Here is a 23,819-nt window from a genome sequence, read left to right on the forward strand (position 1 = left end):
ATGAATGAACGAACAATAATACATCTGGCATGCCAACTCAGAGATCTGAGCGCTTGTGAAATATGAGAAAGGTGCTAACTGCAAATTTAAGTTTTGACAGACTCGGACAGAGAGCATTTCCTCTTTATGTTGACTTCTTCTGTTGATGCTTGGGGTTAAAATTTAACACTGAAACAATCCATGCTTCCGGTTAGATATCACATAGATATTTCGTAGTAATCACAAAATGTTGTTTTTAGCCCTGACAACTCTCTACTCTAGGTTAATTTCCCATTGATATGACAATTTGCTCTGTTGCACTTCCAAGGAATAGGAGAAAAATCTTGATTTATATCTACTCTACCTTCATAAACCAATCTCTTTACACAAAAGTCAACTGCTCCTTCATTTGCTGTTCTCAGCCACATTCACCCCTCGGTCTTTACTGCCAAAGCTTTTATTCATAGGTGCCAGATTTGTTCCTCTATGCTTATGTTGTAAATCACATTAAATACTTTTTTTTACATAACCTAGGTCAAAGAAATAAATAAACCGTGTGGGAGCGAGAGTCTCAAGCCTCTATCTCTCCATTATGTAACCATTCTCTACAAGAGTCTGGATACAAGCTCTCCTTTTTTTTTAAGGATTTTTTTTTAAATTTATTTGACAGAGAGAGATCACAAGTAGACGGAGAGAGACAAGCAGGCAGAGAGAGAGAGAGAAGCAGGCTCCCTACTGAGCAGAGAGCCTGATGCGGGACTCGATCCCAGGACCCTGAGATCATGACCTGAGCCGAAGGCAGAGGCTTAACCCACTGAGCCACGCAGATGCCCTTTTTTATTTTTTAAGTAAATTCTATGCCACATATGGGGTTCGAACTCATGACACCAAGATCAAGAGTCGCATGCTCTCCCATAAGCCAGTCAGGTGCCCCCAGCTCTACCCATCTTTACCATTCCTGCCCACATAACCTCCCAGGCTGTATACATGCCAGTCTATTTTGAATGGCTGCTCAAAATCTTACACCAGGAATCAGTACAAGTGTGGAACATCTTCTACCTGCTTGCTGGATCTATCCTTGTCTTCACTGCGTCTAGACTTCAAAAGGTTGTCTAAACTGTTGTGTCCGTAGGGGCGCCTGGGCGGCTCAGTTGGTTAAGTGTTTGACTCTTGATTCGCGCTCAGGTCATGATCTCAGGGTTGTGAGATCGAGCCCCACCTCAAGCTCCCTACTGGGTTTGGAGCCAACTTAAGATTCTCTCTCTCCCTCTCTAACCACCCACCCTTCTCTCCTTCTCTAAAAATAAATAAATAATATAATAAATTGTTGTGTGTGTAAATGCAGTGTCCTCAGAGTTAAGCACTGTACACGTGTGAATGGCTCTGCCAATAAGACTCAGGGGACAAGAACCTCTAGGTCAGAAGCATTTGGGGGAGGAATTTTCCAGAGGTGAGTTTGCTGGACAAGTGGAGATGACGGGATGAACTCGTGGTAGTGACGGTGGTACAGAATCCAGGCTAGCAAGCCAGGTGAGAAACTGAGAAACGACAGGTCTAGAAATGTCAAGTACCATGAGCGCAGGACAGGAAGGATGCTCTGGGCCAAGAGGGAGGGAGAAAAGGGATAAGACATCCTGCCCCACTCCAGACCTCCTTCATACTCCTGGTGATTATGCTAGCTTCCACGGTTCTCAGAGATTTAGGGAAGAGCTACCCTGTAGGGTTTACTCTGACAAAAAGGGCTCTTACACTCTGAATCCACACGGACAGTAACTGCTGCAGGTCCAGTCTCGCCTGAGTTGACAGTTCCAAGATGCGTTCCCTGCGCTCGTGGCTGGTGTAGGCAGAATCAGTGAAGTCCTCGGTGCGCTCCAAGATGACTTCCAGAGTCGCAAAAAGACTCTCTTTCGACTGAAAATAAAGATTCTCCCGAAGAGCTTCAATATTCATCTGAGAATGAAAAGGATATCCATCTCCATGAGTCAATATTCCCACCTAACCAAACACGCTGTAACTTCCAGCAGTGCCCAGAGAGACGCTAGCAATTTCCTTCCCTGTCTGAGGGCTTGGGGGAAATACAGCCTCCAGTGATGACTCTGTTCTCCAGGACACATTGCTCAGGAGCCACCACCGGCCACGCAGAGATTCACTGCAACAGCTGCCAACACAACACTCCTATGAAATCAGTAAATACTGAGGCAGAAAAGCATGATCATGTAGCAACCGGCAGGAAAAATGAACCCGTCTGCAGGTAGAAAATCTGCATCTGTGAAATGCTGAGGCAAAGTCCTGAAAGACTTGTTACACCCAAATCTGAACTTGTGCTGAGCCCAGGGGCCAGGGTGTGGAGGATGTGGGTAAGGGAAGGGCTGGGAAAGGCACCAGTTTTCCCTTCCTTAATTCAGCAAAACTCTCCAAGTCCCCGAATTGATCTCCCAACATTTTGGTGTACACCAGACAGCACCTCTCTACCAGCATCATCTTTCTGAAATGCAAAGCTTCTGCTAGTGCTACCTCCCTTTAAGTAACTCCTCACCACCTATACAATTAAGCTCAAATTTCTACCGCATAACACCAAATCGTCTAGGGTCTTGATTTTATAGATCTTCCTGACAGTATGTCTCACCACCTCCCAAGTTCCCAAACAACTTGTCACTTCAGCCATCCTGTGCTCAGAGTTGCCCACACATGTGACAGACATGTGTTCTCTGGCACGTCTCTCTCTCAGGGGTCTAACTGACACTATGACACTACAGCTATATCTAACCTCCAGCCTGTGAGGTGTTGTAAAAATACCTTGGGCCAAGAGGCAATCGGTGGTGATGACCAGGACTGGCTCACACTAAATGTGCGGATAAGAATAGCTTACAGCACGGATTGCATGGAGCACTGGGTGTGGTGAAAAAATAATGATACGGGGCACCTGGATGGCTCAGTGGGTTAACCCTCTGCCTTCGGCTCAGGTCATGATCTCAGGGTCCTGGGATTGAGCCCCGCATCGGGCTCTCTGCTCAGCAGGGAGCCTGCTTTCCTTCCTCTCTCTCTGCCTGCTTGTGATCTCTGTCTGTCAAATAAAATTTAAAAAAAAAATGATGATACTGTTATGCTGAAAATAAATAAATGAAAAAAAAATAGCTTACAGCAACTGCCTTTGGTTTAGGTCAGGATCCTGGGATCCCAGGATAGAGTCCTGCATCAGGCTCCCTGCTCGGCAGGGAGTCTACTTCTCCCTCTGACCTTACCCCTTCTCATGCTCTCTCTCAAATTAAGGAAAAAAAAAAGTTAAGGGGTGCCTGGGTGGTTCAGTTATCAAGCGCCTGCCTTTGGCTCAGATCATGGTCCAAGAGTCCTGAGATCGAGCCCCACACTGGGCTCCCTGCTCAACAGGGGACCTGCTTCTCCCTCTCACACTCCCCCCATTCCTGTTCCCTCTCTTGCTGGGTCTCTATCAAATAAATAAACAAAATCTTTTTTTAAAAAAGTTAAAAAAGAAAAAAGAATAGCTTACATTTGTTTAGCACTTTAAAGTCCTTTCACAAACATAGACTCAAGTTAATCCTCGCATCTGACCCATTTTTACAGGACCCATGAAAATACCAAGATTTGGGAGGGTCAAGAGGCCACAGCGGGGCCTGCTTCCTCTTCTCCTCTTGGCCCAAGGTGTAATAGTAACCACCCCATTTAAGGTAGACAGCATTTTTTTTTTTAAAGATTTATTTATTTATTTATTTATTTATTTATTTATTTATTTATTTGACAGAGAGAGATCACAAGTAGGCATAGAGGCAGGCAGAGAGAGAGAGGAGGAAGCAGGCTCCCTGCTGAGCAGAGTGCCCGACGCGGGACTTGATCCCAGGACCCTGAGATCGTGACCTGAGCCCAAGGCAGCGGCCCAACCCACTGAGCCACGTAGGTTCCCAGACAGCATTTTTTTTAAAAATAGGAAAGAACATGGATAAAAGTCAGGTATGGAACTGACAAGGAGCATCTGAGAATTTAGAATTGAAACAATTACAATATAAAAATCAGTGATGTTGACCACACACCATTTATGTTAAGGTTTTTGGTTCTCCCCTTTGAAAGAGCATACACATGCTTTTAAACAGCAACTGAGTAGAGTTGTTTTTTCAGAAGCCATTCATTTATACGGTTTCCTAAAATTTGTCCATACATTCCCAGTGCCGAGCACAGTAACAGATCCAGTTTCCATATACAGATCATACTCTCCACCAGTAATAATGGTTAAGATGCCGACAAGATGCCCAGTGACAGGGAGACAGAGTCTCTATTCCTCATAGCTCTGTCCTCCAGAACGCCCGATGCTGAAGGATCAGCAGCCAGAGCGTCCAGAGCAGCTGGCAGCAGCTACAGGCGCAGCACTGCCGCAGTTAACCTGGAACCCAACTTGGAACCAGAAAGCAACAGACTTGGCTCTAGGCCTATTTGTTTCCCTAATTGTCCTTTAACCCTTGAGAAAACATCTCCCCCCTCAGCCTTTATTAAAAAAAACGGATTAGAAAAATAATCTCTAAAATCCCTTAGGTAATAAAAACTCTCAAAACAATGACTGGTCTTTGTAGCTTCTTTCCCCTCAGGAAGAGATGTAGGGCAGGGCCGGCTGCAACAAGCAAACCCACAGGCACAAACTGCAAGGTCATGGACTTTGGGATTAGCGAGTCCGGGTTCTAAAGAAGGGTTTCACCACGGACTACACCTTTCCTCCTCAGAAACACAGTGATAAGAGTACCCACCTAACAGGGAAGTTAATGATTAAATTAGATACTATTCATGAAGACAATGACCCCTAAAAATAACTGGCCTTTCCTTGACTTTCTTTCACCCCATATTCCAACCTAAGGAGGAGTTAAAAAGATGGAAGGGATGTTATCCTCGCTGCAGCCCTGGCCTATTAGATGACTTCCAAGGGCCCTAGTCTTCCCAGTTGTTAAATGAGAGGTTGTACAAAATGACTCCCTACGGTCCTCCTCAGTCAGACCCTGCTCTGACCCAGAGAGCACCTTCCCCAGCTCTCTGACTTCCCATGAGAAGCTCTGCCCAAAAATGGTGGGGATTCTGTGTCAGACTGCCTGGGTTCAAATCCTGACTCTGGCACTTCCTTGCTGGCAAATTACTTAATCTCTATTTCTCAGTCTCCTCAACACAAGAGCAGCAATAAAATTTTATAGGTACACACATGTAAAGCATTCAGAACAGGGTTGGTACAGAGTAAATGCTCAACGGTACACATTAGCATGAATTAGTGTTCATTCTAGGTTTGTTTGTGTTTTTCTAAGATTTTATTTATTTATTTGACAGACAGAGATCACAAGTGGGCAGAGAGGCAGGCAGAGAGAGGAGGAAGCAGGCTCCCTGCTGAGCAGAGAGCCCGATGCAGGGCTCGATCCCAGAACCCTGGGATCATGACCTGAGCCGAAGGCAGAGGCTTAACCCACTGAGCCATCCAGGCATCCCCATTCTAGGTTTTAATTAACATTAACACTATTACTATTACAAGAGTCTCCAAGTCTCCACCGTGGAGCTCAGGGAAGAGCAGGGATTCCAAAAGAAATGATTTGCTGTCTGTCATCAGCCTCGGAAAGCTCAGCACTGCTGATTGGGCAGGGAACACCTTTCTGTACAGAGGACAGGAGGCTCCCGAAGCATGCAGTGACACAGGGCCCGGGGAGCTACTATAACCCCAGCCCAACGATCTCTGTACAGACGACGCTAAACCAAATGCTACCGAATACTAAGTTTACACAGAGTGGCACTGTCTTGAAGAAAAGTATCTGCTTTTGTGAAGCATCTGTTCTAAAATATTACACCAACACATGTGTACTACATCTAGAGCTGTTCCTCTGATACAGAAAGAAAAAAATATATCTTCTCCCCATTCTTACCTTGAATTCTTTAATTCCAGTAAAAATACTGACAGATGAAATGTCAGTCTCTCCACCTGGTTTGCAGTCAGTCACGATTTCTATCACCTTATCTAACGCCACTTTCATTCGGTTAAATACTCCTTCTTTGTTTTTATGGGCTGATTCGCAGTTGGGATGCCTCAGACATGTCTTCAAAACAATTGAGAATGTTTATTTTCAGACTGGGCCCATACCATAATACACAAAATCTGACAGAGAACTTGTCATGCTAATAAAAATGATTCTTTACCAAAATCTCCCGGGTCCCTGGCTCACCCAGCTGCTTCTCCTCACTAAAAGTGGAAGCAGGATGAGTAAAAAGCGATAGCAAGGTTAAGTGAAAAAGGCAGAGTGCAAAACTGTATCTTTATGCTTCAATAAGATTACTTAAAATTGGGGGGGGGGGCTATCTTCATCATGATTAAAACTATTTTTAAATGTTGCCTTCCAGGTGTGAAAACTAAAAAAGAGCGGGAACACATGACCACATGTTCTACGGCAGCGGACATATCTTTGACTTTGGAAAATGGTGTGAATGAAAGCTGCTCAGGGGCCTGGATGTGAACGGAGCCTTGCCAGCGGGCTCCGCGGAGGCTTCGCTACGCCAGCCCAGGGTAAACACCATGAGCCGAAACCGCGACTCTAAACAAGCGGCTCCTGAGCGGCGGACGACTCTCCTCTAGGACTGCACCGCGTCGCTGGCCAGATGCGGTGCGGAGTCACCAGCACTTGACTGACGACTTCGCTAAAAGTAGCAAAAGCAATCAGAGGTGCCGATTTACACACTATACAAATTAAAGGCTGGATTACTACTCCACTGTTACTTAACAGATTCTAAGTCTCCTCACTGTGTCAGGAGTACACGTGCAGGCTCCCCATGACACCCGCACCCCTGCAGGCAGGGACCCTGCGTCACACGCCCTGACTCGGCACCTCCATGCCACCCTCCGCAGGGGGGGCGCTCAGGCAGCGGGGACTCGCGGACTGACTGCTGTCTGCAGGGCGGGCAGGAGTTGGGCCTCTTGTTGAAAGGTAACTGGGATTTGACTGCGGTAGCCTATGTTCCAATGTGTCACTGTGATCTCTTTAAAAAATGTAAAACATAAATTGGAGGCATATAAGCGGGTAAAACAAAAGCGTCCCTACCTTTGAGGCTGTGAGAAGCATCATTGTACACTTTTCAAGAACTGCCCTGGCTGCTGCCATTTTTGCCTTTTTCTTCTCGTCTTTCAGATCCTAAAAATGAAATAAAGCCACTGAGCCGTCTAGGATCCTGTAAATAACTTCTTGAAAATTTATTTATGCAACAAGAATCAATTGAGTAACATTGTTTAAAAAGTGACAAAGAAAAAAAAAACAGGATAAAGTTTTATAAAATGCCAGCATTTTGATCTAAATCCATCAACACAGTGTATGGAAAGAAACAGGTGCCCTTACTGAGGGCGGAGAGCCAGGACCTGAGACGGAGCAGGGGGGTGATGCCCCGCACTCTGGTGCCTGCACACTGACGATCTCGTGCCCACACCAAAATCCTTCCCTCCTGACCGGAAACAACCTTCTTATTCTTTACTCCATTAAGAGCGACCTATTTATCAAGCATTTGTACGCTATTATTTCCTTTAATTAGATATTTAGATGTCAACACTTTCAGAGACCATGTCTGGTTAAACTTAACCAATATGCTGCTCTGAAATTTTTTTTTTAAGATTTTATTTATTTATTTTATTTATTTATTTGAGAGAGAGAGCACAAGCAGGGGGAGTGGGACAGAAAGAAGGAGGTTTCCCCAAGAGCAGGGAGCCTGATGTGGGGCTTGATCCCAGAACTCTAGGATCATGACCTGAGTCGAAGGCAGGGCCTTAATGACTGAGCCACCCAGGCGCCCTGCTCTTAAATAGTCTTAAGATGTTTTCGGGTCTCTCATTTTCTCCAACTGGATTATGAAGTCTGAAGCAGGCGCCGTGCTTTGAATTTTTTCTTTTAGTTTCTCTTCATAGAGCCCTTGATAGGATGTATGCTATTACAGAAAGTACCTAAGTGCTGTGATCAAATCTAGAACTAAACACTCTTATAATAATTTGGTCACAGCCATCTAAATCAGAGGTCAGCAGCCATTTTCAACAAAAGGCCAGATAACAAAGTTTTCAGGTTTTCTGGGACAGAGAGTCTGCAACAACTAGTTCAGCCACTGCAGTGTGAAAGCCACACTGAGACAGTCCGTAAACAAGCTAACAAGCCTGTGTCCCAATAAAACTTAACTACAGACACTGAAATTTGAATTACACAAGATTTTCACCAGTCACATTAGTCAGTCTTCCCATTTGTGGGTTGTAGGCCATACATAACACCATCTATTATACAGTAATAACGAATGAACGAAAAAAATCTGTTAGAGGGCTAGTCAACAGGACAAAAAGAGGTGTCCATAAAACCAGGCCAATACCCATTTTCCAATTCCAGCCACAACCAGGAAAGTTCATGGCCAACATGATAGTCTATAGGACTGTTCCAAAAATCTTAAGAGGTACCTTATTACATATCTAACTTGCTGACAAGATCAACTCATGCATGAATACCACAACAAAGAAATGTCAATGCTAGATACAATACGGTCTTCTGACTCCCTAAATTTAGGAGCTTATAGTCTAAATTGAGGAAAAGACCTATAAAGAACTAATATCACACTGTAGGTTAAAAACTATAGGCTCCAATATCAGACACAACGAAGTTCAATCTGTTAGGTGAGTGACCTTGGGAAAGTTTATTATCCTCACAGGTTCTATCTCCTTAGCTGTGAAACAGTAATAACAACACCTGCCTTATAGGAATGTTTTCAAAATTAATGAGATGTTGTGTATTAAGTACCTAACGCATAGCTAATGCAAATAAATAAGAGCTTGACTTATTATTATTGATTCTAATGGAGAAAACTGATGGAAATAGATAAAAGCAGAATACGTAACAAATTACAAAAACAGATATACAATAAAATACCAACAGAATATATAATTATGATGACTCAACTTATTTGTTTGAGCCCTCATAGAAGAGTCAAATATATTTTCCTAAAATAGGAAATATTAGATCTGAGCTCTGAAGGCAAACATGACCTCTCCTAGTGTGTGTGGTGAGAACATATTTAACTGGTAAATGTATGTAAAAAAAAAAAAAAAAAAGTCATGTAAAGTTACTTACTTCATCCTAGCTCCTTTATGAAAGGTTTTCAACACCAAGATTATAAATTTAATAAGCAAATAAACCAACCCAGAAGATCACAAAGACCACACTTCCATCTAAATGACAAAGTATATGTGTATTTGAAAATGTTTAAATGTGGTAAACACATACGTTTTGTCTATCTCCAGTTAGATGTGCAAACTCCACCATTTCATTTCCAAATTGACTGAATATTTGGACAAACTCTTGAAAGCTATTCACTTTCTCTAGTCTTTCCATAGTTGCAAGAACCTGCAAAACAGAGAGTAATTGATTGTCAGGTATAGATATGAAAGAGACTGAGATGTCAAGGAAAAAGGAGACACTCTGAATTCTAGGAGAGAGCTGAGAAGGAGTCGTCAGAGGGGAAGACAGGGAAGGAGGAGCCCAGAGAAGTAGAAGCACATCCGAAGGTTAGAATCATCTAGGGAACAATTTGTTTTTATGGTGGGGAGAATTGAGCTTACTTGAAAATTAAAAGGAGAAAGAGTACAAGAAACTACTCGAGATACAGGAGAAGAGATCATTTATGTAGCAAAGTCTGGAGAAGGTGGACATGTGCAGGACAGAGGTAATCCAATCTTCAGAGAACTAGGAAGACAGGGGGCATAAAGGTATTACAGGGAAGCCATAAGGTTCAGTGAACCAGAACTGGGGGAACCTTATTCTTCCCAAGAAAGTAGACGGAAGGTCACCTGCACAGGGAGGAGTGGAAAGGAAGGTGTGTAGCTTCTAGAGCAGGAAAACAGTTCGGATCAGTCAGGAATTGTCTGTGTTGAATAAATTAATTGCCAAGAGGCTCTGGGCAGCCAGGGGTAAAACAAACAAACAAACAACTTCAGAAACCTATAGTAGAGCCAAGAGACAATGTTAGGTGTTTTCTTGATACTAAAAGTAAAGTGAACAGATGTGAAACATATTTTCAAATATTTTTCTCTAAAATAATAATACTGGATTAGCTCTTGTCAGACCAAGATAGGTAAAGAAAACACAGATATCCTGTGTTTACTTTTGAAAATGAGGATATGATGGCTGGTAAGCCACCCTGGCAGCTCAGGAAATCCAGGCGACCAGCACAGATAAGGCAGATTGCTACCACTGAGCAGAAATTCTGTCTTTTAAAGAGAGAGGGGTTTTTCCTATAACTCCAGCACTGCCCGATCCACTTCTCCAATTTCTTTTTCACTTGAAACTCACTCTCTTTAGTTGACTCAGTGCTCATCAGGTAGTGCTGTCCTCAAACTCCAATGAGACAATCCCTTCCCTGGCAAACTGTTTTCCTCCTTGCCTAGGGAATTATCCAGGGCAAGAAGTGACTCTCCATGCCCTGGCCTCCCCGGATGATGGGGGAGCACGACCATTAGCTCAGTGACTGGAAGACTTCTTCTAGACTGGGAGAGTTTAAATTTATTCAGCAAGCTTTATGATTATTCATAATCTCTAGGGATGCTGCAACAGAAATTCCGTAGATTTCTGTGGATAACTGTGGTTTCAGATGATTGAATTTTTTTTCTTAAGCTTACAAATTATTATCCTCTGAGTCTGAAAAAAAAAAAGGTACTGAGGAATTTGGTATTTTTATCAACCAGGTTTTTACTACATACATTGTCATATTTCTTGGCTTTTCTTCCCAAATCTGTGCACATGAAAAGCTTTCACGAATAAGCTTCAACAAGTAGATAACGATTTTCTGGGAAGAAATACTATTTACATCTAAATGTACAGACCCAGTGCATATATTGTTTAGAAATTACAGGTGCAAAAGAAACACCACTTTTAAACTACACTTTTAAACTGGAGGCATAAATAATTGAAACTGACAAGTATTGCCAAATTCCCTGTAATTAACCTAATAAACACTTTTGAACAACCCCAAAAGACATAACACAGAAACACAGAAAGACGAGTACCTTATTTCGTGATGTTATTATCTGCTTAATGACTACTCGGTCTGCCAGCAACAGCACTTTTGTCACTGAAGAAAGAAGTAATCTTGCAGCCTTTATAACTCCTGTCTTATCTGTAAAAATCATGATCTGGCCGTCAGATTCTGGATGATTCAAGCTGCTTATATCTGTAAGCGCCGCAATTGTTTCTCCTAACAAGAAAGGAAAGGGTAAAAAGTTAAACTGGGAATAAGATGCACTTAAATTAAAATGCAGGGTTTTCTCTATTTTTTGTTTTTGTTTTTGTTTTGTTTCTATATTGTATGTATTATTCTGCAAAGGGGGTTTTCTCTATTCTTGAATGGAATGTGCTCCAGTGGGTAGACACTTGACTTTAGGGTCTCATTTCAGAAAGAAGAAACAGCTTCTCCTTGATGAGCACAGGATTATCGTAGGAGGTTCTCTAATGACAAAACAGTGGCACATTCTTAAGAACTTGGAGAAATGTGTTGCCTTCATCAAGTCTGCAAAATATTTTAACTTTTCTTCTAGCGATACAGCAAACTATATGATCTAAACTAAAAAAGCCTTCTCTGTAAGACCAAATAAGAGAAATCCTAAGACCCAATAACCAAAGAAGAACCGAAAGCAGGGCAGTAAGCAGTTGCCAAGACTTTGGCCAGGGGTGAAGGGATAGAAATGTACCGGACGGGGGTGGCAGTCACTGCCCATCTCCATAGCCTGAAGAGGCTCAGGCTTTTATGAACACCCATGGAAAGAAGACCAAGCATTGGGCCCTTGGGAGGCATTCTTAGTAATAAGGGGGCCTAGAAAAACAATCCATAGGCAAAGGGATATGCAAGTTTATCTGTTGAGCAGCCCGGGCTCTGAGTGGGAAAACAACAAATGTATCTTTCCTGAGAACTCAAGACACTTGCTAACCCTGAGGCTTACTCTTTGAACTTATACTTCTTATGATGCCCAGCATAAATCGTTCTACCAAATGAACGTCCAACCCCTCTAGAAAAAGTCTCTTCTTCACTATCAAAATGTGGCTATCAAAACGCTTTGATTTCTGGAATAGCAATTATCCATCAATAAAATAATATAATACAAATATTTGTTCTCCTTAAAAATGAAGCCTGTCTGTAGTTTCTTCCAAACTATACTGTTTAACTTAACAAGATTAAAAAAAAAAAAATTTCCATCATCTTGCAATGTTCAAGGTAATTGTTTATATCTTATATAAACCTCAATGCACAAAGGATTCATTTTCTCACAAAACCCCCCTTGTCAATATTATTATATAAATATATAATATTGTATATATACATATATGTGTATATATGTATGTGTGTGTGTGTATCCAATAACGTATCAGCCCATAAACTAAGGATCTTGAGTACAAGTACTTGAATTTTAATGGACAGGTCACAGGGTATGACATAAAGAAGTCAAGATTTAGGATCAGTCTGGAAAAGGGAAAGACTCAAAGTCAGGGTACTACTCGGGCAGAATTTCAATTGTGGGTATGAAGCAGTGAGGATCTTACAAGAAGGCAGCTATAGGAATACAAAAAAGATGATTTGGGAGATACCAGGTAAAGAAAATATAAAATTGGCACCTGAGCAATGATAGGAAAAAGATGAAAAAAATGGCTTCAAGTTTGTGAACTTGAATCACTTTAAAAATCAGAAGAGCATAGAAAGGGTGATGACAAATTTACTTCCAGGTGACAAGAATTTGAACAACACAGGAAAACTCAAAAACAAGGCTGTAAATATGGACTGGTTACATATCATGACCATAACTGAAACTCTACTAATAGAGGAAGTCTGTGGCAGCCAGCATCCAAGATCACTCCCAGTGATGCCCACCTTCTGGAATTTACTACATCCTTGTGTTGTCTCTTCCCATACCATACAAGGATTGGTATGGCAGAAGTGATAGTATGTTACCTCCAAGACAGGTTTCTAAAGACACTAAGGTAGCCATCTTGGTTGCTCCCTCTGTCTCTCAGGGAAGCCAGCTACCACGTTGTAAGCAGCCATCCCTACAAAGAGGCATAGATAGGGAGAAACTCAGGCCTCTGCCCAAAAGCCAACAAAGAAGTGAAGCTGGCCAACAACCAACAGAGGGAACTGGAAAGCAGATCCTGCAGTCCAGTCAACCTTCAGATAACCACAGGCCAAACAGACACCTTGAGTGTAACCTTGTGAGATACTGACCCAGACCCCACTAGCTAAGCCACTCCCTTATTTCTGATCCTCAGAAACTAGGTGTGGTAATAAATGTTTGTGGTTTTAAGTTGCTAGGTTTGGGTTAATTTGTTACACAGCAATAGATTACTAATACAGTTTATATCACAAAATATACAGAGGAAAAAAGGGTTAGAGTTAAACCTTCTTGAACACAGAAATGGGCAGGAGAAAAAGTATCAGTGTGCAATAGCTTTGAGGATAAAAATATTTCCTCTCGACCTCTGGAAAATATTACTTTTTCCTACAGCTTTCAATCCTTAAAGATGCTACATAAGAGCCTGAACATATGGCATTATGTAACTTCTCTTTTTTCTGACTAAACCCAGGCATTAAATTCCTAACTACGTGGGATGATAACATTTGGTTAGTTCTACTAACATGGTCAAATTCTTCCGTAACATAAAATTGTTCAAAGTGTAGACTGCTCAGAAATTAGCTCCCTAAAAAAGTCACAAAGCTGTCCTTTTAGCTTCGTGGTTGCCATTTTTAACTTGTGTATGTAATTAGATTGTTGTGCCTTAATGTGAAAACCTGAAGTCAGTCAATATATTGCAAATATTTATTGCGCTCCCATAAAAAATATGGGACTAAGTAGACAAGTAAAAATGCTGAAGGGAGACACAAATTGGGTGGAGTCAAACATTACAAACTTCTAGTTACCAAATAAGTCATGGGAATGTAATATATAGCTTGGCAACCATAGTTTAATACTCTATTACATGTTTTTTTTTTTTAATTGCATTTTTAAAAAAGAAAATCTTAAAAATTCTTACTAAACACACAAAATTTTTAACTGTGTATGATGACAGATGTTAACTAGACTTACTATGGTGATCATTTCACAATATAGTTGACCATTCAACAATGTGAGGTTGAAAGCTGTGGGTCCACTTATATGCAGATTTTTTTCAATAAACAAGGCTACTACTACAAATGTATTTCCTCTTCCTTATAATTTTCTTTTTTTAAAAAAGATTTTATTTATTTATTTGACAGACAGAGATCACAAGTAGGCAGAGAGGCAGGCAGAGAGAGAGGAGGAAGCAGGCTCCCCGCTAAGGAGAGAGCCCGATGCGGGGGTCGATCCCAGGACCCTGAGACCATGACCTGAGCCAAAGGCAGAGGCTTTAGCCCACTGAGCCACCCAGGTGCCCCCCTTATAATTTTCTTAATAACATTTTCTTTTCTCTAGCTTACTTGGTTATAAGAATATATTATGTAATATGTACAACATACAAATTATCGGATAATCAACCGTTTGTAATTGTAAGACTTCTGGTTCAACAGTAAGCTATTAGGAGTTAAGTTTTGGGGGAGCCAAAAGTTATACATGGATTTTCAAGTATACAGGGGTTGGTGTCCCTAACCTCTTTGTAGTTCAAGGGTCAACTGTATATCCAAATAGAAAAATCACTGTTTGTTGTACACTTGAAACTAACATAACATTATAAGTCAATTACACCTCAATTTAACAAAATGTAAAAACACAATGAAAGAACTCAACAGAGGAGGAGCCCCTGGCTGGCTCAATCAGTGGAGAGTGTGAGTCTTGATCTCAGAGTTGTAAGTTCGAACCCCATGTTGTGAATAGAGATTACTTAAAAATAAAATCTTTAAGAAAAAAAGAAAAACCTCACCAGAGGAAAGAAAAGTAAAACACAAAAACAAAAACAAAACTATAATGATAACTAATACTTATTGAATACTTTCTATGTGCCAAATGCATACATGCATTGTATCAAAACACTTCTATAAACACTAACAGGACCCCCATCTTATTGATGAGAAAACTGAAGTTTAAAACCCTTTAATAGCTTGCCCAATATCACACTGCTATCAAGAGAAGAGTTGAGACTGAAATCTGGGCAGTCTAACTCCGAAGTCCTAGTTCTTTATTACTACTTTATATTATTTCCCTCAAATAAATATTAAATTGTCCAAAGGAGACAGTAATAAACTATGGGCTGAGCGGGCTAGAAACATTATTAAAGTTAAGTCTGAGATTTGTACATGTTAAGAGAAAATAAGGTTTCCATACTACACAACTCCAGGAGGCGCCATTCTCATTCTCTTACCAGAGTGACAAAAGAGGTAGCTCTCAAGAGGGGGAAGGGCACTTCAAAAAGAGACAACAGGTGGAGTCCATGACAACAGATGGCTTCCAAGTACCACAGTCTACAGGAGTGTGGGTCGGTGGACCACATCCTCTTTTCTCACCCTATACTGAGCACAGTGACAGCCTACAAAGCCCATAAGGTGAGTAGGACTCAGCTTGCCCTTTCATTCAAAAACCCCTACTCTTGCCTTAATTAAGGGCTGCTATATAAAAAAAAAACAACAGTAATATGTAGAACATCTCTACATTTTCTGTTGAATTGTCCATTGCATTATGTAATGTCTGTTGTATAAGCGCCCACACGATAATTTAGTGCCAGGAAAGAAGCTGCTCTCCACTTGACAAGCTGGTTTGTTTCCTTTCAACAAATGATGAGAATTATATAACCCTTTCTTTCCCACATTTGTCTCTTGCCTTCCAGGAAGTACAAAGATAAATTTCTTGCTTAATTAGAGTAACAATGTTGGTCGAAGTTTCCGACTTTGATATTTATTTTCATCACCCACTGTAATGGATTTATTAAACATGTATCTTTTATTGTAAGCTACTTTAAATCCTCTTTACAACATAGGCAAAATATAAATTATGAATAGAATAAAACCATCCTTCCTTCCCCACTTGAAATCTATTCACTAGCACAGTGAATGGCTACTGACTCAAGAGTCAACTCAGAATTCTCCCTGCTTTTAACCAATAATGAAGTCTATCTATTTAACCACCTTAATGAATATTTCATGTACTCTCCCTGTTCTTTATTATCCCTAAGGCATTGCCTTGACTTAGCCTGGTTTATTAAACAAAACTCCATATTCATCTCCCTGCCTTTATCCTCAACTCTCTCTACTTGACCCTTGTTTGTTCATTCCTTCTATCCTACCAAGAAAGATTTCTAACACAAAACTATGTCTCTTATCTGGCTGAAAATTCCTCAATCTGTCATCTATAGCGTAATACCTGAAGTCACTCATATAACATATAGGACCACATATGATCTGGTTGGCCCCTCCATATTTCCTTGGCCTTATTTCACTTAGGATGATCCTCCAAACACACCTGCTCCTCCCTCAGGGTTGCCCATCTCAGTAAATGGCCACCATTTCCCTAGCTGTTCATACTTCAAACCTTGGAGTTATCCATGACTCTTCTTTCTATTGCATCCCACATCCAAACTATCAGCAAATTGTACTAGCTCTACCTTGATTTAAAAAAAAAAAACAAAAAACAAAGCCAAATGCAATCTGACTTTTTACCACCTCAAACGCAATGACCTTATTATCTAAGTGGCCACCATTCATCACCTGAACCCCTGCAACAGCCTTCTAATTGGTCTCTGATTTCAACCTCATGCCTCCTAATATCTACTCCTCATATAGGAACCACCAGTGACTTTTTTAAAATATGAGATTATGTCACCAACCTGCATAAAGCCTTCCATTAGGCTTTGATACTTAGAACACAGCCCTGTCTTTGCCCTTCTAGAAGGCCATACCTGTTCTCACTCTTCTCCTTGCCAAAAATGCCATTCTTCCAGATAGTCTTTCATGTAGCTGGGACCCTCAATGGAGCAGACTCTGCTCCCATGCTACTTCCTTAGAGCGGCTTCCTGACCCCCTACCTCAATAATTCTCAACTGGGGGCCATTTTGACCCCATGAAGGACATCTGGCAATGTCTGGAAACATTTTTAGTGTCACAGTGGGGAAAGCGGGGAATCTAATAGCGTCTAACAGGCAGAAGCCAGGGATTCTGATAAACACTTTATAAAGCACAGGCCACCCCCACCCCCCACAAACTATTAGCAACAAGTAACTATCTGGTCCCAAATGTCAACAGCATAAAAACTGGGACAATTTGACCTCTCTAAAATATACCTCCATTGATCCCTTAACCCATACTTGCTTGAGTTTTTCATGAATAACTATTATATATCTATTCATTTGTTTCTGGTCTCCCTTACTAGAATGCAAGCTCTATGAGGGCAGACATTTGACTGATACGTACACAGCTATATCCCTAGGGCCTAGAAGAAAGCCTGGCATACAGCCAGTACTCACCAAATCTTTACTGAAAGAACAAATGGATAAATTATATGTCAACAAAGGTGAACTGTTTGTATCCATCAAAACACCCCAGGTTGTCTCAGGCTTTTGTGCCACCAGCTATAGAAAACTGTGGGCCATTACAAAATTTGAAGACGCTATGATTTGTCTGCTATGAATACAGGAATATGCTAATTTTTTTAAAGATTTTATGTAATGTCTATACCTAATGTGGGGCTCAAACATACAATCCCGAACATGCTAATTTTTATTTCCATGTTCTACACAATGGCAATTAACTAATATGCTCCTCGAGGCCAAAGTCCATGCCTCACATTCTCCTATATCTCTGGCATTTCAATGGTTAATGGCAAGAATGGAAGATACTACCCTACCCAATGAAAGAATTCAATGTGTCAGATTTAGGATTTGAGCCAAGAGAAGTTCAATATTCCTGGAAGCTAATCCAGGCCTTTAATGTTGTAAGAATCTGTAATCACAGGCCTAAGACAGGTACCCACCTTTACTCAAAATAAGACAGTAATTTGTCATCATATCCAAAACAATAAAACTGGTATAAATAGGCATTAACATCAATATCACATACCTGCTTGTTTAGCTTCAATGCAGGCAATATTTATTTCTTCTTTCAAATCCCAGTTTTCATTGGCTATAGCTTCCCCGACTTTCACAAATCTTCCAACTGCCAAGTTGACCGCTTGTCCTACACGCTGAATTGCTTGCAGAGTTTTATCAGACTTTTTGGTATTATCTTTATGATTAATAAGGGTGGTAATCTAAAAATAAAAGATGAAAGCAACCTGATTAAAATTTACCTCAGCATCTTTTAAAGCTGTATCACAAAGGCTAAGAAAATTAAGCCCAGCATACTAGACTAGGCCCAGCATATAGCAACAGTCTTTGGTCTAACAGACTAAATTCACAACTTTAATGCTTCAACAGAGACAACCAGCAAAGCATCATCCTGCATCCCTCCTCAGGACAATGTTTTTTGTTTGTTTGTTTTAAATGTTTGTTTTTTTTTTTAAGATTTTATTTATTTATTTAACAGACAGAGATCACAAGTATGCAGAGAGGCAGACAGAGAGAGAGGAAAGGAAGCAGGCTCTCTGCTGGGCAGAGAGCCCGATGTGGGGCTCGTTCCCAGGACCCTGGGATCATGACCTGAGCCGAAGGCAGAGGCTTTAACCCACTGAGCCACCCAGGTGCCCCTGTTTGTTTGTTTTTAGGACAATGTTTCTATTAACATCAATTCCAAGTTTACCCAATGACAGTTCCCTAGAACACATAGTTTCAGAAGCCCTCTAGATATTTCAACAAATTTATAGACCAGCTTCTTGAAACAGAACATAAAAGGTGACAAGTTAAGATTGTTGAAACAAGGGGCACCTGGGTGGCTCAGTTGGTTAAGCGACTACCTTTGGCTTGGGTCAGGATCCTGGAGTCCTGGGATCGAGTCCCGCATCGGACTCCCTACATAGCGGGGAGTCTGCTTCTCCCACTGATCTCTCTCCTCTCATGCTTGCTCTCTCTCTCTCAAATAAATAAATAAAATCATTAAGAAAAAAAAAAAGATGGTTGAAACAAATACAGATCTTCAAAATGTCCCAGAGAATTAGTACATGAACAATACTGACATAGAAAAATATTTAAAGACTGTTACATGAAAAATACAGATCCTAAATAGTACATGTCCACTGAATATAACTATGAAATGATTTATGTACATGCATTAACAAAGACCAGAACAGAGAATTAAGATAAGAAGAAAGGAATGGTTCTTTGAGCAACTACCATGTGCCAGGCACTTTATATGTTACAGTAATACTAATTTAGAATCAGGAAGGCCTGGGTTTGAGCCTGGCTCTGCCACCACTAGCTAAATGCCCTTAGGGAAATTTAATGATCTCTCCAAATGTCCTCATCTGTAATATTATTATTAATTTTTAAAATATTTCCTAGATGCCAGGTCCTGAAGATGTACCAGTGAACAAGACTAACACAATCCTGTCCTACTCAGTTTACAGTCTATCAGGATAACAATAATGCAGTCATATAAAATATATTTGTTACCCACCTATCATATGCCAAGTAAAACTTTAGGCAATGAAGAGAAAGCAAGCAAGAAAGGCCCAAACTCTCATTCAAGTGGGAGACAGGGGAGGAATGACAGTCAAGCAAATAGGTAAACAGAAAAATTAATGTAAATGCTATGCAAAATATTAAAATAGGAGGATATGGTAGAAAGTATTTGTGTAGGTATGTCAGATGAGTTGATCTTCCTTCTATGAGGAAATGCTATTTAAGCTAAGATTTAAATGACACAAAGTAGCCAAGCTGGCAAACATCAGGAGACAAGGCATTTTGGGGAGAGGACATAACTGTTAAGAGATAGAGACAGGAAGGGAAGGATATGGGGAGAGGGATAAGGAGAGTGATAAGGAAAGAGAGAGGGAGAGAGGGTGGGGAAGAAGGTGGGGTGGGGGCTGTTCTGCTCAAGGAATGAGGTAAGGCCAAAAGTAGTCAAAGAACCGGGGCAAGAGGACAAGTATAAAACCAACACCCGGCATGTGGGCGGGGATCAGCCATGACAGGCTGCGCATTGGAGTAAGGAGTTTGTATTTTATTCTAAGTGTGACAAGAAAACACTGAAGGGTTTCTAAGCAGGAAAGTGGTATACTTTCTGTAGTGACTTTTTTTTAAAGACTGATTGATTGATTGATTTGCAGGCGGGGTTTGAGGGGAGGGAGGAGCAGAGGGAGAGGGACAAGTAGACTCCTCAATGAGTGCAGAGCCCGTTGCAGGGCTTGATCTTATGACCCTGAGATCATGACCTAAGCCCAAACCAAGAGCTCAATGCTTAACCAACTGAGCCACCCAGGCACCCTGTAGCTATTTTTTTTTAAGATTTTTATTTATTTATTTGAGAGAGAGAGAGAGAGAAAGAGTATGAGAGAGAGCATGAAAGGAGAGAAGGTCAGAGGGAGAAGCAGATGCCCGGTGGAGCTGGGAGCCCGATGCAGGACTGGATCCCAGGACTCCGGGATCATGATCTGAGCCAAAGGTAGCTGTTTAACCAACTGAACCACCCAGATACCTTGCCATTTAAGCTATTCTTAAATGTGTCCACAAGTTCTTCAGTATTTCTGCTTTTAAGAGGTAGAGCCTCATTTTTCTCTCCTTAAGTATAAACTAAACTTAGTGACTCACTTCTAATGAGTAAAGTGGAAGCAATAGTGTACTTCTGAGAACAGGTCATTCTGAGAATAGGTCATAAAACACATTGTAACTTCCATCTCCGCCCCCTCCTCAATCTCAGATCAATCACTCTGGGAGAAAACCAGCTATCATATCTTGGAGAACACTCAAGCAACTCTATGGAGAGACCCACAGGGGAATAAACTGAGGCTTCTGGCCAAAAGATAGTAAAGAACTGAAGACTCCTGCCTACAGCAATTAGAGTGAGTATGGGAACAAACTCTCCAGCCTCAGTCGAACCTTCAGATTACTGTGCATCCAGTCAACATCTTGATTTTAATCTCACAAAAGGCCTGAATCCAGAACTACCAGATAAGCCATCCCAGAATTCTTGACCCACAGAAACTATGAGATGATAAATGTTTACTGCTTTAAGGCACTAAATCTGGGGTGATTTATTATGTATCAATAGATAACTGATCAATGTTTTGGCATCTGAAAATGGGGCAATGCTGTAACAAAAACCAAAATGTGGAAGTGGCTTTGACATCAGGCCTTGGAAGCTGAATGGACTTTGAGGAGTTAGTAAAAGCTAGAGAGTGCTGAATAAACTTTGTAGAAGTACGGTGACCACTGAGAAGCTATGGGTGAAGGCTTTAAAGGGAAGTGAGAAAAATCTTATTGGGAACTCAAAAAAAGACGATCTTTGGTATGTAGTGACAGAAACTCACCCCCAGGAATGTGTAAATTAGAGAATACACCTAATGAACTGGGTGATCCAGCTAAGGAGATTTCTAGACATATTTTGAAGATGCTACTTGGTTTCTTGCTTAAAATGTAAAATATAAGATGTGAGACAGAAGCTAAAGGAAACACTGTGAAATAAAAAAGAAGCCAGGCCTTCTGGATTTAAAAATTCCCAGCTTCACCAGGAGGCCAATGATGCTAAATTAAGAATGGCTTCCAAGCAAAAACAAAATCTAGGGCACTGTCGGGAAAGCAAGGTCTAAAGCTGAAGCTAAGAGTGTGACTATAAAATTGTACGTTAGGATCTCAGGAAGATTCAAGGTGGTGCTCCAGAGATCCATTCACTTAAACAACAGGTCTCCTGAGACGTTTTAGAAATACTGTCCTGAGGAGCCCCAGAAGAAGCCCGGGTTAGAGCAGGGCTTATCATAAAGAGACTTGCGGGTATGGTTTGCCTAATTGAGCGAGCCCAATAAGATCCACAGGAGACCCACAAAACTTTAAAGAAAATTATGTCAGGAGGAATGCTACCATCTTGGACTGAAGGAGATCGATCAGTATGAAATAAAGAGAGGCTTCCACAGGCAGTGTGCAGGCCAGGAAACTGTGCAGCTACAAACATGGGCTACCTCTCATGAGCGAGGATGGCTCCAAGGGCCATGCTAAGAGCCATGAAGAACATCCCCACACCTCAGGTCTTCGGCGTACTACTAACCTATGTCTGGGTGGGTTTCAGAACCTGTGAACCAGTGACTCCTATTCCTCTGTTTCCCATTTTCAAACAGAAGTATATGACAGTTATGCCACGCCAATTTTCCCGTTTGCTTTGTTTTGTTTTGTTTTGTTTTGTTTGGGGTGGAGGGGTTGTTTTAACAAAAATGTCCGTAATGATTATTCTCTGCCTGTCCTACCACTAGAAGTTGTGTGTTTGGGAACAAATTATTTGTCGCTTTAGTTCACAAGTTTTCAGATCAAATGAAACTATACTCAAGGAACTACACCTAAGGAACTACACATACAAAAAGCCTCACCGAATCAGAATTAGATGGCAAAATCTTGAATTTCCAGCGGATACTATAGAGGGATGAGATGTTTAGGAGGACTGGGGTGGAGGCTGTTTGCAAACGGGAAGAGGTAAACGATTTGTGACCATAGTGTGAAGTGTGGTGATATTAAAATATGTCCACAAATTCTTTGCTATTCCTCCTTCAAGAGGTGGAGCCTAACTCCCCTGTCCTTGAGTGTGGGCTGAACTGAGTGAATCACTTCTAACTCATAAAGCAGAAGTGACAGTGCGTTCCTTTGGAGGGCAGGTCACAAACACACGCTGGTTTCCATCCTTCCCTCTAGGAGATTATTCCCCCTACGGGGAAGCCAGTTACCATGTCACGAAGACACTTGACCAGCCTGATGCAGTCTGACATGACAAAGAACTGAGTGAGGCCTCTGGCCGACAGCTAGCCATTTGGGCCTTCTGCTTACAGACATGTGAGCAGTCTAAAACCAGGCAGGTGCGTCATTCACAAATTCCTGACACAAAGAATCTAAGATAATAGATGTTTGTTGTTTTTAAACCATTAAGTAGCAGTAAATAACTAATAATAACTAATACAATCTCAATTTTTTTTTTTTAAAGAATACTCTCTTCTGGGGGAAGAGTGGATTGAAAAAGTGGCAAAAGTAGGAGGGAGACCAGTTAGAAAAGCATCGCAGTAGTCCAGGTAAAAGATGATGGCAGCTTGGGGCACGTGGATGGCTCAATGCGTTAAATGTCTGACTCCTGGTTTTGGCTGAATTCATCATTTCAGAGTCAGGAGATCAGGCCCTGCGTTGGACTTCATGCTCGGTGTGCAGTTGGCTTGAGATCCTCTTCCTACTGCTCACACTGTTACTCTCTCTCTCTCTCAGATCAGTAAATCAATAAAATCTTTTCTAAAAAATGCCAGCTTAGGGTGTCTGGGTGGCTCAGTTGGTTAAGCAGTCTGCCTTTGGCTCAGGTCACGATCCTGGAGTCCTGGGATCAAGTCCCGCATTGGGCTCACTGCTCTTCTCCCTCTCCCACTCCCGCTGCTTGTGCTCTCTCTCTCTCTCAATCTCTCTCTCTGTCAAATAAATCAAATCTTAAAAAAAAATTTTTTTAATGCTGGCTTGAAATAAGGCAGCAATAGTCAAGAGAATGGAAAACAGATAAACTGGATTGCCTGATGGATTAGATTGGTATCGTCTAAGATGAACCTTCAATGCGTGGTAGAAGAAACAGGGTGCATCGGCATAACACTAACATCTCTGCGTGGCAGGCACAAAAAAAAGTGTTTTTGAACAAACAATGTAATTTAATCCTCACAGTAAGCTTAGCATGTAGGTACTACTTTATCCCCTTTTTACAAAGAAAGCAATAGACACTAAAAGATGCTTATTTAAGGTCTCATAGCTATT

At 41.3% G+C, this 23,819-nt stretch overlaps 1 protein-coding gene across 2 annotated transcripts in view; it reads right to left on the reverse strand.

Moving 5' to 3' along the window:
• The window catches only part of CTNNAL1 (catenin alpha like 1), a 59,759-nt gene that overhangs the window by 27,685 nt on the left and 8,255 nt on the right, over positions 1-23,819 (reverse strand). For both annotated transcript variants that reach the window (XM_082696874.1, XM_082696875.1), the window contains exons 2-7: positions 18,025-18,214; positions 11,027-11,214; positions 9,249-9,368; positions 7,047-7,136; positions 5,880-6,050; positions 1,729-1,929 (exon numbers count right to left, since the gene is read on the reverse strand). In XM_082696874.1, coding sequence (XP_082553000.1) covers positions 1,729-1,929; positions 5,880-6,050; positions 7,047-7,136; positions 9,249-9,368; positions 11,027-11,214; positions 18,025-18,214 — 960 coding nt within the window. The remainder of the gene's footprint in view (positions 1-1,728; positions 1,930-5,879; positions 6,051-7,046; positions 7,137-9,248; positions 9,369-11,026; positions 11,215-18,024; positions 18,215-23,819) is intronic.

This window comes from Mustela nivalis, assembly GCF_964662115.1.
Source record: "Mustela nivalis genome assembly, chromosome: 13".
NCBI lineage: Eukaryota > Metazoa > Chordata > Mammalia > Carnivora > Mustelidae > Mustela > Mustela nivalis.